This window comes from Rhinolophus sinicus, linkage group LG03, assembly GCF_036562045.2.
Source record: "Rhinolophus sinicus isolate RSC01 linkage group LG03, ASM3656204v1, whole genome shotgun sequence".
Lineage (NCBI taxonomy): Eukaryota > Metazoa > Chordata > Mammalia > Chiroptera > Rhinolophidae > Rhinolophus > Rhinolophus sinicus.
The window spans coordinates 137,049,061-137,067,587 of record NC_133753.1 but is presented as its reverse complement, the minus strand read 5'-3'; the positions used below and the strand labels follow the sequence as shown (position 1 = coordinate 137,067,587).

The following is an 18,527-nucleotide window of genomic DNA, read 5'->3' as shown; positions in this document are numbered from 1 at the left end:
CTCTCAAAACTAAATAAAATTAAATGGTTTTGTAAACCCCTCACAGAGGGGAAAGAAATAGGTGAAAATTCTATTAGATACAGTCTCTTGTTTTCAGCCTATAAAAGTAGTTTCTAAAAGCAATGAAGTCTTCTGAATATTACTTTCATGTCTTAAGATAGTTCTTACTCTTCTGTCAGCTTCAATGGATGCTCACCTCTCTGAAGGTATGAGTTTTTTTTTTTACAACAGTCAAGGTTTTAGGGAAAGTCTTGTTTGGACAACCAAAACATGAGTTTCTCTAAGTGAAGTGTCATTTATAAGAATATGCACACAATCCTCCATTACTCTTCTCTCAAGCACCAGAAAAAGAAAGGAGTACTGATTATACTTAGAAAAGATTTTTTTTGTATTTAATGCAGTGAATGTATAGTCAACATTATCATTGAACTAAATTAAACATCAGAAATTTCATAGAATGAAACAAACAGAAACAAGTCATCTGTTAATGGTTACTATTTACTAGGTACATCTGAGGTTGTAGAATATCAGGCTTGTAGACATTTGAGTAGACACTGTCATCATGGAACATAAATCTCACATAAGATGGAATCAAAAATGATTTCAAACAAACTATCCTATCAGTAAACTTTCTGTAGTAACATCAACTTCTTGGAGTATTATGTCTTAGCAACAAACAGTGATGATATGCAGATGTAAGCATGTCATTAGAAACATGATGCACTAAATAGAGCATATTGAGGTCAAAGCCTTTCTGTAGAAAGGGAATTTAATTGGCATTCTTTCAACCACAGTGTATAAACAGATCAAAATAGTTCTATCATAAGAAATAGTATTTAACAACATAGCTTTAAAATAAAAATACTTTAAAAATCAGCTTTGATGAGATTAAATTTATTTTTAAAGAATTTTTTGAGTGAAATATATATTTGTTGCTTCTGGTTTTTCTACATTTTTCCAGAATAACCCCCACCTTCACCCTATCTCAGTCTATTATTAATAAAGTAGTGCAAAACATTGTCTATAGCAATTTAAACCAAGCTTCATCCCCCTACCCAGTCAGGGGAAGTAAGACATTCTTACCAAATTATTTCTCTTTCCAGAGGTATACTCCCTTGATATAATAGGGAGTTAGGTACAAAAACAACCATGAGAGTCTTGGGAATGCAATTTTTAAGTATAGATTCTACAGTAAGTAGTGAAACATTTTTAAAGGCAAACTTCCCCTCCCCATAAACAGTTTATTTTACAAAATAGGTTTTCATGCATTCATATTATCAAGAATGATTATTTTTTTCTATACATGAATGTAATGAAACACTGGCATATCACTTAGTACACTGCATTCTCATCTATATTAAAATTAACACTAATAACAAAAATCAAAGTATGCATTAAAGCTAATGAGAAAGCACATACCTCTTTTTTCTGTGAGAACACTTTTTATTAAATATTTTTAGATACACAGAGGTATAATCTGACACCAAAAGCAATACGGATTTAATTTGCTAGTATGTTTGACTACTGAAATTTTGCTAATTTGCTCACTTGGTACAAATTAAAGTAGTGGTAGGTATAAAAATTTAGATAGGTAATCATTTATAAACCTGGCAGTATTTATGTGTAATCCTATAGAGATTTTAAGGTTTTAAATGGAATGATAGAAGGTTTTGAAGTTTTCTTTGTAAGATTTCAGAGTGTAGATGATTGTTTTGAGGGGGTGAATGTACTTTTACTCATTAGCTTAAAATCTGCCTAGTCATATCTAAATAATTTGCTCAGGAATAATTGTTGGGATCTGAAGTCAGAATTTATGTTAACTTGAAATGCATCTCTTTCATTTCATGTTTTGGGACTCTCCCCTCCCTTTTGAAATGTATAAAACATAGAAAACAGTAATGGATTACTTTTCAGGTAAAAAGGTCACATTAAAAAAACACTTTAAAATCAAATGGACATTTACATTTTATGTAGATTTAATCAGAGCATAGCTAAGCATTTAATCTAATCTGGTTCTTCCACTTGTAATTAGACAAGTATGTTCTCCCTGTGTTACGATTCTTACATTTGTTGTTCCAGTGTGTTATATTATTATCCACAGCTAACAAGACTTTCACACAGCAGTAACTAATCCTTTATCAAATTGATGCTGTACAATTGGAGTATATTTTCAAAGACATAGGCCCTTGTACACTATTTACAAATTCAATCATAAAAGGCAAAATAAATAAAAAGCAGAAAGAATGGAAATGCTTCTGAGGCTTGAAGGCTTTTTCTTTTATCTTCCCAAACAGATGCTGGTCTTCTTAGTGCTGGGAGCTGGCTAGCCAAGATTGTTTTTCTTCCTTTTACATGGGCTGTGAGAGGGATCTGGTTTCAGTTCTTGGTATTGCACCTGTTTAAACATAGTTCAGAGAAAGACTGGTCAGGTGGCCACTTTCTGGCAAAGGAAGGAAAAGCAAAGGAATAAAAGACTGCTTGGAGGAAAAAAAAGTGCCCACTCTGGAAGCTGCATGAGATCTGCAGCTGGGATGCAGAAAACAATAGAATGATACAGCAAGAGCAAGAAGGGAAATCCTGCCAGAAACTATATGAGAGCCCTGATGTGAACGTTGGTAAGACTGGGGTCTTCACTGTTCATAAGACATAACATTGAAAACAAAAGCATCTCCATTTATCCTGTAGGGATAGATAATGGTTCTTTGCAGTGTATTGTGTTTGTTTGTTTAATATAGGCTTAATCTCCATGCAGCACACTCATGTCTGATACCAAATCAGAAACTCAACTGAAATGAAGGAAAAAGGTATCACTGTAACCAGCTCCAAGAGTTTGATAAAAACATTTCATTTTACTCTGAAAATCACTAATAATTAATGGCATTAAGTAACCTCAAATGATTGAGATGTGCCCCAGTCTTCAAAAAGCTGTCACTCTTGCTCCCATATTCATCTTTAACTAAATTCACGCAAATTATACAAAGAAGTGTTTTTCTCTCAAATGTCCACAGGCACACTTTGCTTGCATCATCTAATATTCCTATTTCCTCCCTTCAGGTAGTGGGGATTTCCCTTCACAGAATCCAGTGGAACGTTCCTTGGAGGAGGATTGTCCCTGACAGCTCTGGTAGGTTCTTGATGAACCAACCTCTCATTCTCCATTCTTCTCTATAATCTCTTCTTGGTTAGCACTCCAACTGCGCTCAATTCCTGAATGGCAAAATCGACTACACACTTTATTAACTTTACCTGTCTCTTCTAAAACCTTTTGAAATTAAGGATATAAAATTTAAAAACCAGTGCTACACTACATTAAAATAGTAGTAATGATAATGAAATCTACATACCACTTGTACATCTGAAGGGACTCTGGAAAGGAAGTCAAGTAGTTCATTGTTATCAATTGCATAGGGACACCGAAGCTTTTTCGTAAATTTGTTGATGCCTGAAAAAGTGATAGATCAAACATTATTGAAGTCTCCAAAGTTTGGAGTTACAGAAAAACATTTCTAGCAAACGTATTGAAGTGATTTGAACATCTAGATTAAGCTGCCCTTTAGCCTCGACTGAGTGAACCAATAAACCCAGTTTCCTCCCTTCATCCCTCCCTATCTTCTTTCCTCCTTTCGCTTCTTCCCTCCTCCTTTTGTCCTCTTCCTTTCTCCTTCCCAACTCAATGGCTGGTCTGTTGTTCCTCTCTCTGTTAGTGGCTTCCTTCTCAGAAAAAGGCTTTGTGTTTGGGAAATGAAAAGCACGTGGCAAGAATGAACAATGGCACTATCTTGCTTTTCCCCTCAGTGTTAACAGTAGTCGGAAGCTTTACTTGAGTGTACCATCTATGGTTGAAACTTGTCTCCCTACATTTTGGATTGGGATGGCTTTTAAGGCAAGAAGTCTGATTTCCTCTTTTTCAAGAGAGAAACTTTTTTCTTTTTCTTTTTAGTGTGTCTGTGTGAGGTGTTGCTGTTATGCAAGCAAAATGTTTAAAAGACACATGACCTTCATTTTATCTCAAAATGACCTGAAATGAGAAAGGATTCACCACTAGCTTTAAATTAAAAAAACAACAACAAAAAAGCTTTGAAGGTAATGATGTAAAAAAATGGTGATGTCCTCCTATCAATATACCAAATCTACAGATGCTTATGTAACAAATTCCTCTGAAAAAATTCTAAAAACTGGCTGAGTAATGACTACATACTGTATTTCCCCCAAAATAAGACCGGGTCTTATATTAATTTTTGCTCTAAAAGACGCATTAGGGCGTATTTTCAGGGGATGTCTTATTTTTTCATGTACAACAATCTACATTTATTCAAATACAGTCATGTCATCTTCTGAAACATCGTCATAATGTACTACATGCGTCCGTCTGGCTGACTATCTGAACTGGGGCTTATTTTGGGGGTAGGTCTTATTTTCGGGGAAACACAGTATCAGGTGAATAAGAGAAGGCCCACATTGAAGCAGGTAGGAGAAGGTCAGGGAACACTCTCACAATAAACCCCAACTCCAACACAGCAACCCACAGTGTAGAGGGAGCTCCTAATCCACAGCTTCTCCCTAGGAGCAAAGGGCTTTGAACTCCACGTCAGGTATGCCCAACTTCTAAGACTTGTGATGAGCCCCAAAAACATCTAGCTTTTTTTTCATTCTTACTGAGAAATAATTGACATTCTTCACTATATATAAGTTTAAGGTATACAGCATTTTGTTTGATTTACATATATTGTGAAATGGTTACCACAATAGGTTTAGTTAACGTATATCATCTCATAGATACAATAAAAAGGAAAGAAAAAGATTTCTTCTTAGGATGAGAACTCTGAGGATCGATTCTCTTAACAATTTTGCTATATATATTAGCAACCGTGTTAACTATAGTCATCATTTGTACATTGCATCCCTGGTACTTATTTATCTTGTAACTGGGTTTGTAAACTCTGACCACCTTCCTCCAATCCCTCCTTTGCCCCTCCCCCCCATTTTACCCCTGGAAACCACAAATCTGATCTCTTTTTCTATGAGTTTGGTGTTTTGCTTTCTTTTGTTTTTTTGTGGGCTTTTTAATTTTTCCAATTACAGTTGTATTAGTTGTATTAGTTTTAGGTGTACAACATAGTGACTAGACATTTATATGACTTATGAAGTGGTCACCATGATTAGTCTAGTACCACCTGACACCATATATCGTTATTACATTATTAATGACTGTATTCACTGTGCTGTACTTTATAGCCCCTTGACTGTTTTTATAACTGCCAGTTTGTGCTTCTTAATCCCTTTCCCTTTTTCACCCATCCTCCCAACCCCCACATCTGGCAACCGTCAGTCTGTTTGTTCTATGTATTTGTGAATTTGTTTCTATTTTGTTCGTTTATTTTATCCTTCAGATTCCACATGTAAGTGAAATCACATGGCATTTGTCTTTCTCTGCCTGACTTATTTCACTTAGCATAATACCCTGTAGATCTATCCATGTTGTCGCAAATGGCAAGATTTCATTGTTTTATGGGCAAGTAATATTCTATAGTGTGTGTGTGTGAGTGTGTGTATACACACACCACATCTTTATCGATTCATCTATCAGGGGGCACTTAGGTTGCTTCCATATCTTGGGTATTGTAAATAGTGCTGCAGTGAAAATAGGGGTGTATATATCTTTCTGAATTAGTGTTTTGGATTTCTTTTAATAAATACCCAGAAGTAGAACTACCATATGACCCAGTAATTCCATTTTTAAGTTTTTGAGAACATTATTTTCCACAGTGGCTGCATCAATTTACAATCCTATCAACAGTGCACAAGGTCTCCCTTTTCTCCACATCCTGGCCATCACTTGTTGTTTGTTGATTTATTGATGATAGCCGTTCTATAGGCTGGGGTGATATCTCGTTGTGTTTTTTATTTTCATTTCCTTGGTGATTAGTGATGCCGAGTATCTTTTCATGTCGATTGGCCATCTGTATGTCCTGTTTGGAGAAATGTTTATTTGGGTCCTCGATCCATTTTTTCAATCAGATGGTTTGTTTTTTTTGTGTGTTGAGTTGTAGGAGTTCCTCACATATTTTGGATATAACCCCTTATCAGATATATCATTGCCGAATATCTTCTCCCATCTGGTAGGTTTTCTTTTCATTTTGTTGGTTTCCTTTGCACTGCTAAAACTCTTTAGTTTGCTGTAGTCCCTATTTTCTATTTTTCTTCTGTTTCCCTTGTCCGAGGCAACATCCAAAAAATTTTACTAAGGATTTACTGCCTACATCTCCAGTGGCCCTCCATCTCACTCAGAGGCAATCTCCACCAGTTTTCACCGCCAGATGTTATGGGGACTCCTTCCCGGCACTAGTGGTCCAGGCTCGGGAGCCAGGTATGGGACCTGTCCGTTCCACATTTCTGCCCCTCCTACCAGTCTCTTTGTGGCTTCTTCTTTATATTCGTAGTTACAGGAATTATGTACAGCTAGACTTCAGGTGGTTTTCAATGTTGGTTCTATAATTTAGTTGTAATTTTGATGTGGTCATGGGAGGAGGCAAGTACAGGTTTACCTACACTGCCATCTTGACTGGAAGTTCTTTTTGTATTTGTCTTTCTAGCTCACTTATTGCACTTCATATAATATCTTCAAGGTCCAGCCATGTTGTCGCAAATGGGAGGATTTTATTGTGTTTATGGCCAAAGAATATTCCATTGTGTGTATATATGTGTGTATATAGATAGATATTTATAGATAGTCTAAGTTATGTGTGTATATATATACACTATATATATATATAAAACTATATATAGTGTGTATATATATATACACACACAACTTGGATATTCCATTGTGTGCATATATGTGTGTGTGTATATACACTATATATATATAGTGTGTATGTGTGTGTATATATATATATACACACACACACACACACACATACAATGGAATATTCTTCAGCCACAAAAACAAAATCCTCTCATTTATTGATAGACAACCTAAATTGTGTGCGATATACATATATATACATATATATACACACACACACCCCTAAGTGTCATACACACACACCACAACTTTATTTATTCATCCATTGATAGACACTTAGGTTGTTTGCATTTCTTGGCTGTTGTAAATAATGATGCCATGAAGATGGGAGGGGGCAGATATATTTTCAAGTTAGGGTTTTCATTTTTTTTGGATATATTCCCAAAAGTGGAATTGTTGGATCATAGGGTAGCTCAATTTTTCAAATCTTTTGAAGACCCTCCATACTATTTTCCATAGTGGCTGCACCGATTTACATTCCCACCAACAGTGCATAAGGGTTGCCTCATCTTCACATCCACTCCAGTATTTATTTGTCATTCTGACGATAGCCATTCTAAATGATGATGTCCTATGTCATTGTGGTTTGAATTTGCATCTCCCTAATGACTAGTGATGTTGAATATCTTTTCATGTACCTGTTGGCCATTTATATTTCTTTGGAAAAATGCCTATTAAGGTCCTTTGCTCATTTTTTAATTATTTTTTTGCTATTGAGTTGTATGAGTTCTTTTTATATTTTAGATACTAACTCCTTACCATATGTATGGTTTGCAAATATTTCTTCCTATTCCACAGGTTGTCTTTTCACTTTGTTGATAGTTTCTTGTGCTGTTCAGAAGCTTCTTAGTTACATGTAGTCCTACTTGATTTTTTTATTTAGCTTTTGCTGTAGTTGTGATTTCCAAAAAATCATTACCAAAACTCATGTTAAGGAGTTTATTTTACTATGCTCTCTTATAGGAGTTTCATGGTTTCCACCCTAATGTTTAAGTCTTGTAATCCATTTGGAGCTATTTTTTGTGAGTGGTGTAAGACAGAGATCAAGTTTTGTTTTTCTACCTACGATTATCCAATTTTTCCAGCATCATTTATTGAAGTCACTGTCTTTTCTCCATTAAGTATCCTTGTCTTAGCCCCCATTAAATATTCTTGGCTTCCTTGTCAAATATTAGTTGACCACATGTGCTTGGTTTTATTTCTGGGCTTACAATTATGTTCCATTGGTCTATTTTTCTTAAAAACATTTAGCTCTGAAGCTCAATGGAGCACACAGCCATGAGCCCCTACAAGACTATAGCAATCTGAAAAATAACTCCTAAAGGCCCATGCCTTTGTATGCACTGGCCCCAGGGCCCAGCACAGAAGCAGCCTATTGAGGGACACCCAGTCTGTGTATGGAAGAGGCTCGTTTGCTTGTCTTGGAGCATGAGGGGCAGGCCTCTGCTCTGACACACATTCAGGGGCCTACTGGGGTGCTCTCCAGGGAGGTGATGGCCAGGTACCGTCTGAGTCATTCCATCTTGTTACAGCTGATGAGTATCTTTTTTTTTTCCTTTCCCGCCAGGCACCACATCTATACTGTCCCTGTGACTTGAGCCAGCCTGTTGGCACCATCTTCACGCTCTCCCTCTGCTGTACTCCAGAGCACCAGTATCTCCCCGAGGGGAGCTTTTACACCTGGATTTACCTCAAGGAGGCAGTTCAAGATAGTGATGGAGGAATATCCTGAACTCACCTCTTCTCATGGACACACCTCATCTGTAACTACACATGGAACAATTTCTGCTAAAAAAAAAATCTGAAAACGAGCTGAGCAATTCCTTCACACCAAGCAAACAAGAAAAAAGCCACATGGAAGTTGGTGGAGAGGCTGAGATGCAGTCTCTCCATAAACCTCACTCCTGGCACAGTGATCCACAATTGAGAGGAAACACAAACTCGGAGCTTCTTCCTGAGGAGCAGTGGTCATACCCCACATTAGGCACCCTGACTTTTAAGACCTGAACCTGAGACACAAGCCCCCAAAATACCTGGCTTTGAAAACTACTGGGGCTTGGGTTCACGAAACCCAACGGACCATAGAACTGAGAAAGGGCTCTTAAAGTAGTCAGTCAGATTCACTCAGCTCAGGGCCCAGCACAGAAGCAACCGTTGGACAAGCACCGAGACTTTGTGGAAGAGATTCATTTGCTAATCCTAAAGCCAAAAATATACAACTGGGAAAGGACACTGTCTTCAATAAATGGTATGAAACTGTATTTCTGTCCTACACCATGTACATAAAGCAACTAGAAATGGATTATAGACTTGAATGCTAAGACCTGAAACCATAAAACTCTTAGAAGAAAATATAGGCAGTAAGCTCCTTGTCATCAGTCTTTGCAATGATTTTTTGGATTTGACACCAAAAGCAAAGGCAACAAGAGCAAAAATAAACAAATGTCTATATCAAACGAAAGTGCTTTTGCAAGCAAAGGAACCTATAAACAAAATGAAAAGGCAGCCTATTGAATCGGAGAAAATATTTACAGATGTATCTTACAATACAAAATATATAAAGAACTCGTACAACTCAATAGCAAAAAACCCCAGACAATCCAATTAAAAAATGGACAGAGGATCTGCACAGACATTTTTCCAAAGAAGATATACAGATGGCTAACAGGTACAAAAAATATACTCACCATTACTAATCATCAGGGAAATGCAAAACTACAATGAGATATCACCTCACACCTGTCAGAATAGCTATTGATTGAAAAGACAAGAAATAAGTGTTGGTGAGGATGTGGAGGAAAGGGAATCTTTGCACTGTTGGCCGGAATGTAAATTGGTGCAGCCACTATGGAAAATAGTATGGAGGTTCCTTAAAAACTTAAAAACAGAACTATCATATCAAGCAATTCCACTTCTGAAGAAAATGAAAACACTAACTTCAAAAGATAGGTACATGCACATGTTCATTCAGCATTATTTACAGTAACCAAGTTGTGAAAATAAAGTGTACACCAGTGAATGAATGGATAAAGAAAATGTGAGATATATGTATAATGGAATGTTATTCAGCCATAAAAATAGAATGAAATCTTGCCATTTGCAACTAAGTGAAATGAGTCAGAGAAAAACAAACACCATACAATCTCACTTATATGTGGTATCTAAGAAACAAAAAACAAGCTCTTAGATATAGAGAAGGGGGTGGGTGGTAGGTGAAGGGGGTCAGAAGGTACAAATTTCCAGTTATCAAATAAGTCATGGGGATATAATGAACAGCATTGTGACTGTTACTAATACTGGGTTGCATATTTGAAAGTTGCTAAGAGATTAAATCTTAAAGGTTCTTAATCACAAGAAAAATAATTGTTTCCATTTCTACAGCTCTGGAATTGAGATTTTTTTAGAAACCAATTTTCTTTTTGAATTACAAGAAATTTACATTTAATGCTTGCAAAAGATATTGCTGTGATTGACTTACTTGGATGACTTCTTGGATGAGAACAGCCAAGAACCTTTAGAGATGAGAAATATCTACCCATACTAAATTATTCAACAGTTAATCCTGTGTACCACCTGAAGGGCGAATATGGGTAAAGGGCAAATGTTGGTGAAATTGGAGCTCTTGTACAAACAAATAATTTAATGAGATAGAAATGTCAAAATAACGTATAAAACTGAAAGTATCTTTTCTACATATTCTATTGTGTAATGTAGAATTTCAGTGGTATAAGTCTATTCTTTTAATATGTTGCACTTAAATTACCAAGGATAGACACATAAAAATACATAAACAGCTTTATATGAGATGAATAGACTGGTAAATACTGGGCCATAAAGTAGAGAATCTTGGCTCTTCAGGGAGTTCAGCAGAATAATTTTCTTAAGCAATCATAATTTTGGTCCCTGTGGCTCCATGTGAGACCCATCTTAAATTTCTGGTGAATATTTCAGCATTCAGCTACCACTAAAATCACCTGCTCTTTCATTCAGTGAAACAAGAAGCCCAAAACATAACCAAAAATTACATTTAAGACACCCAATGAGGCCACCCCAATTATATAGACAGATGTCTGCCATGGGCTCCAGTTTCTGTGAATCTGGGGAAAGGAAACTAGAGGTTCACCACCTATCACAACTGAGATGGCAGGTCTGACCCTAGGTAGGTTGGAGGTAATAAACTGCCACACCTATTAATTCCTTCAATAAAACAGCATCTGTTTTAAATATCACAGGAAAGAATGAAAGACGAGGGCTTGAACATAAACTAGGGAAACAAGAACATGGTGGAAAATGCCTCTTCCATAGTATAAAGCAATGTCTTAGTTGAAACTATTTTCAACTATACAAATTAAGGAAGGAAAAAATAATCACCATTCTTCCCACCTTCCTCTCCCTACCCAAGAAATAAAGGTTATGACAAGATACACCAAAAAGAACAGGGAGATAGAAATCTTAAAACTGGAGGGCTTTGAGACTTCAGACATCTTTTCACTTTTTTCAACATATTTCCTTAAAAAGCCTTAAAAAGAAAAGAACGAAACCTTCTCTTTGATCTTCTTTGCTTTCAGTGTAAGCATGCTGTCTGGAGTTAAGACCCATTTTGGTCCTCTGCATTTTGTACAGGTTTAGCTGTCTTAGGTATATGCAGGTCAGGGGCAAATAGAGAATTCTCCTTCTACCCAGTCTTGTTTATATATTATCATCAATGTCATAGTTTTATATGTTAGTCATTCTTGGAGACTGAGAAATGAATTTTCTAAACCAAGAATTTTGTCCACTGAGGGGGAAAAACCCGAAAGTATGAAGACTGCTGCTGATACTACCACCTAAACAGGGTCTGGGGACTTGGAAACTCTTGGCTTGCAGCATAATTGCAATAAAAATTAGGACGTCAGAATAGCACCTTTAAAGCAGGCTTTTGCAGAAGCATTCTTGATTCATACACATAAAGCAGGTTTCTTGTTCCTAAGCAGCCTGTCAATGCCAAGGCCCCTTTTCCCACATCCTAAAGGTGACCTCTTAAACAGGCGGCCATATATGGTACCTGTTTACAGACACTTCCACAAGATAAAGCACCATAGCACAAAAGCGTATTGTCCTAAATGCACCATATGGATCGAAATGCCTCTGTTTACGTATAAGTGGTAAAAATAAATCAAAGTGATATCTAGACAAAGCTACACTTTGATATATGAAGAATCTGTACAACTACATGTTTATAGTATGATGGAGCCTATGGTGGCAGATAAGAAAAATGCATTTTGCAGGTAGACCTAAATCTTTATACAGTTGTGATTTTTAACCGACCTGTCTCTTTTCATCATGGAGTGGCTTCATGACCATAAATATAGAGAACTACTGACAGTATAACTCATCCCTTAAAAATAGTTTGTTCTTAGCAGCTAAGACAGTTTTTTTTAAAAGAAAAAAGCAAAAAGGAAAAAAACGCTTTACTTACCCCAGGCAAGGACGATGTATCTCAGTGGAATGAAGTACAAGATGACAATGAATACACAGAGGGCCACAATGGCCAGCCAGCTTAAGAATGGGACGGTCCAGTTGAAAGTACTGAAGAGAAATTAACACATCAGCAATCTGGTATTCTTATAAGGAAGTTAGAAAGGCTCCAAGGACATATCAGGAAAATGTGAAATTGTACATAATGTGTAAATGTTAGTGTTTTTTATTTCTTCTAATTTCCTGGTTATGTATGTTATGTTCACTTGGTGTGGGGTTTGTTCAGGGCAGTTTTCAATCCCATAAAGGATGATTGTTAAGAGATTTTCTTCCTACACTGTGCCTCAGCGCATAGCACAGAATTTATTCCTTAGCTTTGTGGCATATGGCTTGCTTTTTGCATCTTTCTCTAGGTCAAATGTTTCCTAAAAACATTTTTTTTTTTTTTTTTTTTCAGTGAAAAGAGCTAAAGTTGGATCAATCTGGTTGTCTGGTTTTCAGTAATTCTTAGGGTCTGGCTTCTCTGTCTTTGTCTTTTTCCTCCCATGGTCAGAATGAGTGCCTTATAACTGCTGCCAGGTGAAGGATCATGTCTTCGTTCCCTTCCCGACACCTGTGCTTGCCTTGCTTCTGCCGCTTATGGAGAGAACAGAAGGCTGAGGGTCTGCTTCTTTGCTGTGGCCTAGCTCAAAGCCATCCATCACTCCATTCCATGTGCGAGGGCACTGGCTTTTCGCTCAGAAAACCCCCCTTCTGGGCAGCCTCACTGAAGGGTTCCCTGTGTTCTTTCTCCTTTTGGAAGGATAAATGTCAAAGAATCCTTACCAGTGTAGCAAATGTCAGGGGGGAAAAACTGCCCTTTTCTATTTCCACAATGCATTATTGCATCTAAATTTTGAATATGATCTTTCCCCCAAAGAGATGCCATTCAAGAAAGTTCTGGAATGATTAGTAACAAGATAAAATTATAAAGGGTTTTCACTTTGTACTTAAAGGTTGCTTCTGAATCTGCTTTCTAGATAGGTGAATTTTTTCCCATGTGACCCCAGGGGAATTTCTTTTTTAGTATTCAGAAGATTGTATAGCAGAAAAGATGGCTCCTGCAAGACTCACTAGGTCCTATACCACATTCCTATATTTCAGCCTATACTTACACCTATATCTCTGTCTCTACCTGTGGAAAGTTCTACATAACCCAGTTTTCCCCAGGGCTGATCTACAGCCAGGATCTGGTCATATCCTCCATCAGGCCAGATGTTTTCCAGCCAAGCACCTGTTCTGAGGTCTCCCACCACCCCGGGTTACAAAGAAGCCCTTTCCCCTCAGGCATACACTAGCCTGACCTCAGAGCTGACCCAAGGTCTTCTGGTATCAATGAGATGCTGCGTCAGGTATCAACACACAGTTGCACCTCAGAGAAAAAACAACACTCAATAGGGAAATGCCCCATTTAGGACTTCACGCTGTGCTTCAGTGAATAGGGTGTGGAGAAGAGGGGAACATTCTTAGAGATAGAAAAACCATGAAGAAGAAGATGGGGGACTCAGTTTTTAGAAGTCTGAGACTGAATGTTGCTTACAGGCACATTGAGTGAAGGGAGGTGGTTCTGTCTAATACGACAAGAGAAAGTGCAAACCCAGCATCTACGTGTATGTGGAAATGTTATTAAACAAAAAATTATACAAAATAAGATGCATTATCCCTCAAAACATGAAAGGTACCAGGCGAATGACTCAAACCTTTATTTTAAATAACTTATTCCTCTCAAATTCTGTGTATGCCCCATAACTTTTGGTTTTGAAAAATAAACAATGAATAGATATATAAAACTAGGAAAATGTATGCTTTTCTGGATGTACATTCGCCCCTTTGTGACTAGACCATTTAGCGATCATGTATTTTTATAGTTTAGTAGTATGGGGCCTTCTTATATTTTTACTAATAATCAATGGTTTTCAATCACTTCACTGTTTTTGTAATTAAACAGTTGTTTTTAAAAATGGATTAGTAAGTGAAATTATTTGAAGTAAAACACCAATGAAATTAAGGTATGATTCTTAAGTTTACATTAGATCTCAATGAAGCTGTATTTCCTTATTTAAAAAATGAAGGAAGGGATTGTTTTTTAGAAAATTATAAAAATCTGTGCTTTTTTTAAATGACAAAGCCTTTATTTCCTAGTATAATTATGATCGCAGCTATTTACACAAAGTTGAAAGACTATTTTTGCAGGGTGCTATGTATAATACTATTTTTTAAAATTTTAGAGTAATGCGATAAAAATGTAACAACCAATAATAAAATGTAGGTGTGTCTTGATTACCTGAAATTCTAATTTTGCTTGGTGTTTTTTTTTTTTTCCCTATCACAATTTCATATTCTGTGAAAAACAAAGTTTTTCCCTGTGAAAATGTGCTAAAATTTAGGACGGTGTTATTTCTTCAAAGCTACAACTGTGACTTCTTTCCAAGCAATATGTTCTAAATTTCAGGAATGAAATTGACAGAACTTTCATAAAAACCAAAGACTGGCAGGAACAAAGCAAATAATGATGAAACTGAGCAATAGATCACCCAGAAGGAGTATCCCCTGCCAAAAAGAATGTGGTATTTCACCCTCTGAGAAACAAATGGACACTGTCCCACAGAAGGCCAGGACTCACATGTCAGCATCACTTACTTTTTTATCCTTTCGCCAAAGGAAGCCACTTCATCTAGGATGTTCTGGACACTGACACATACCTCCTGGATGGCATAGATTTTATTCATAAATCCCTTTTTTTCACTGTCCTAAAATGTAATAAAAAGAGGGAGAGAGGTTCTGTATGAGTAATGGTATTTATTGTTCGGTGCTTGAATTCTTCGAATTGTCCCCCTCTTACATTAAACTTAACTTCATGTCTGCATATACATAAATAGACACAGGGAGCCCATGAGAATTTCAGGAGATAAAAAGAGGTGGAGGAGGAAGGGTAGCCAGCGTCTTGGACCTGTGCTAGTATAAAAGTGGCCTTAAAGCAGGAGACTCGGATTCTGTTGCTCCTTCCCCTATGAACAGAAATATTTCAGCCGGGAGAGGGTGGGAAGGGGAGGTGTAAAGGTGGTCAGGTCTCAGAATGACCAAGCCTGGAATCTGCCCTGACCCTGGATCCACCATGACTCGCTACTTAGCAGACCCAGTTTTTTGACCCCACCATCCACACACGTAAGTGTAGTCTTCACTCCAGATATTTCAACAGCAGAGAATGCTAGGTGCAAATGAGAGAATCTGAGCAATGAAAACCAAAAAAAAAAAAAGACAAGGTCAACTGTAATCCATGAAGTGGACACTTCCTAGATGGTACTTCAGATAGATGAGATACACAGTAAGCCTGGCCCCCATCTTTCAAGTAACAGTCACAAACTTCGTAATCTAGTTGCGTATGGTATATTAGTCAGGGTTCTCTAAACATTTCCCCCCCTTTGTACTTAGTTCTTCATGTTAAAACTTGTGCTGGACTTCAGCAAACTTGGTGTGCTCCAAGGAACAGGTGGATGGGGTCTGAGCATAAAGCACCCAGGGAATGGTGTGAGCCTGGGGGAAGTGTGCATATTTTGTAATTTTAGTCCCAGAGGAAGAAATAGTGGTGGCCTTTCACGACTGAAAATTCTGCTTAGTAGCCTGGCATCACAGGCACTTGCCTAGGCTGTTTGGTGGAGACCATCCAACCCCGATTCCATGACTGCATTCCTCCATGCCAGCTTGAATAGCTATGGAAATGTAGATCCAATTTCATTACTTTAGCTTCTTTTGAACAGTTGTGCACTGTGCCAGAACACTTGAGACCTCATGTGGCAGTCAGTGCTTGCTAAAGCAGCCAGGAAGCTAGAATAATAATGTCGTCATGTTGCACATTTACATACTGACTTTCATTTCAGAAGAGTCTAAAGCACTTTGCACTGTGAATACTTGGCCAAGGCTGGCATCCTGCCACCTTGGAAACCAAGGACAAGCATCCGGATGACAGGTATGTGTGCAGCCTCCAAGGACAACAGGGTACAGTGGGATTGAGGACATGGAAGCCACTTTTATAACATGATCTTTAGGTACCAGTTTCTTAGAGCCTTCATTTTGAATTTAATTCCCGTGGGAGATATTGCCTACATTATTCATCTTGCTTATGCCAAAATGGACTGTCAGAAAACGAGGTAGATGAGATGCATAAGGCTCAAAGTATAAGGAAAAACTGCCTACTCTTGGAGACCCCCACTATCTTCAAAAGTTGTCCTTCACTTGTCATTACAGACATGGGTGCATTTATTTCTTGTCTTTTTTCCTTCCCCAGTAATCAACAAAATGCATTAATTTCATCTATGCACTTTTACACTTTAGAAAAAAATGGATGACCAGTGGCTCCTTCTAGTGCCTTTCATAATTATGAAGTTGGTCTGCTCTAATCCTCTCCATGGTCTTCAGTGTTCTCTCAAGCACCAGCCAAATTCATTTATGTCTATAAGGTAAAATGTTCTTACAAATATTTTTCAACATACAGAATAAATCAAGCTGGATTGAAGCATGCTGGTTATTCTCAGAGTTCATTGAGAATAATGTCTTACCAGTTTGGAATTATGATGTGAAAATATTTCCTTTATAATAGCAATGAAATATATAAAATACTTAGGCATAACCTTAACAAGAAATGTACAACAATCTATATAAAGCAAATAGAGATACTGCGTTTCTGCACTGGGACATTGAATATTAACAGAATCTATTGTTTTTTTCCAACTAAACATATAGGTTAAAAGTAATTTCAAGCAAATCCTAATGTGTTTGGAGTAAAATGGGGAGAATTTGATAAAGTGTTTTTAAAATGTTTGGAGGAATAAATGAGTACAACCAAGAAATTTTTGTAAAAGAAATAATGAGAAGGCACTTATCATACGAGACATTTAAGTAATTAAAATATGAAAGATGAGAATTTAAAGAGAGATTGGTATATGATAAACCACCATCATACAGAAGGAAGTATTGTGCTACTGGGTAATTGTGTTAATTCTTTGGGGAAAATTATGTTAAATCATACTTTAGTAGATTCAAATCTACTTGAGATAGCCCACATCTACCTCAAATAGATAACACCAAGTACATACCAGATTAATGAAAAAGTAAAGAGCTAAAGGTGAATTATAAACACAAAAGAAAACATAGGTATCTGACTTTGGAATATGAAAGAAGTTTCTAAGGATACAAACAGCAAAGGAAATCACAAAGTAAAATAACTGATGGAAGAGTTACATAAAGTAAAAACTTATGTCAAAAGTTATAAATTTAAAAGACTAAAATCACTAACATTGTGGTACATAACAATTTATAGACTTATGAAATCACAAAATATTGTTTAAAGAGAATATTTAATGAATATGCTTATGATGGAATAGAAATTTAAACAGCAGGAAGTAAATATGATATAGAGTATAATCCTAACTTTTTTTTTTAATGTGTAGGCTGGAAAAAAGGTGAAGGGAATGTGTCAAAATGTTAAATGTAATGGGAGTTTATCTTCTTCCTACCTTGCTGTAATATTCAAATTCTTTGCAATTAATGTGTTTTACTTTCATAATCAGATACTCCAGTATATTATTAAAGGACCATAAGTGGAAGAAATAAATGAATTGTACTCATTGAGCATGATTTTACATGGTTTATTTTTCTTAATGTATTTTTGTATTATTATACCTAGCTTAAATTATTTTTAGAAAGTAGAATACAAATAGACACTCATTAAGCACTATAAAGTGCTTTTCACATAGCTCATTCAATCCACACAAGCACCTACAATGTAGGTATTTTCCTGCACTCTAGGGAAGAGGAAATTGAGGTTCCGGAAAAGTGACCCAGTTAGATTAGGATTATGACTGCCCAACTCTAGAGTCTGTTCGCTCCATAATATACCATGTAACCTTGCCATTCCACCCGGGAAGCTTTCAGTTCCTACCCAGAATCCCTGTGAGCTACACAAGACTTGAAAACATTTAGAAACTTGTATACACCGTGATCAGCAAGAAATGAAAAGTTGACTCAAAAGTAGGAAGTGAAAGATGTGTTCGAAACCACCCAATTTAATTTCAATAATGCAGTTTGCAAATATTAAATATAAGACTTTCATGAATAAGATGTGATATTTAAGGCATCCACAAAGATGTTTACTTTAAAATCTAAGTGCTAATGTGTGATTATTGGCTAAAGGGTTTTAAAAATCTGCTCACTCTTTTTTTTTTTTTTT

The 18,527-nt window shown here is 36.7% G+C and overlaps 1 protein-coding gene and 1 long non-coding RNA gene across 27 annotated transcripts in view; one reads left to right on the top strand and one right to left on the bottom strand.

Moving 5' to 3' along the window:
• Nucleotides 1-364: 364 nt before the first annotated feature.
• The window catches only part of MCTP1 (multiple C2 and transmembrane domain containing 1), a 490,830-nt gene continuing 472,667 nt past the window's right edge, over nucleotides 365-18,527 (bottom strand). For 16 of the 26 annotated variants that reach the window (XM_074328730.1, XM_074328724.1, XM_074328725.1 and 13 more), the window contains 4 exons: nucleotides 14,942-15,051; nucleotides 12,264-12,373; nucleotides 3,345-3,442; nucleotides 480-2,395 (listed from right to left, as the gene is read on the bottom strand). In XM_074328730.1, the coding sequence (XP_074184831.1) occupies nucleotides 2,324-2,395; nucleotides 3,345-3,442; nucleotides 12,264-12,373; nucleotides 14,942-15,051 (390 nt within the window). In that variant the 3' untranslated portion in view covers nucleotides 480-2,323. Of the gene's footprint in view, nucleotides 2,396-3,344; nucleotides 3,443-12,263; nucleotides 12,374-14,941; nucleotides 15,052-18,527 lie in introns of all 26 variants that reach the window. The other 10 variants (XM_074328722.1, XM_074328714.1, XM_074328715.1 and 7 more) reach the window with 1 other exon arrangement.
• Nucleotides 2,390-12,269, top strand: LOC141570683 (uncharacterized). The gene is made up of 3 exons (XR_012494990.1): nucleotides 2,390-2,615; nucleotides 3,055-3,124; nucleotides 8,373-12,269. It is a non-coding gene; the product is annotated as an uncharacterized LOC141570683 (long non-coding RNA).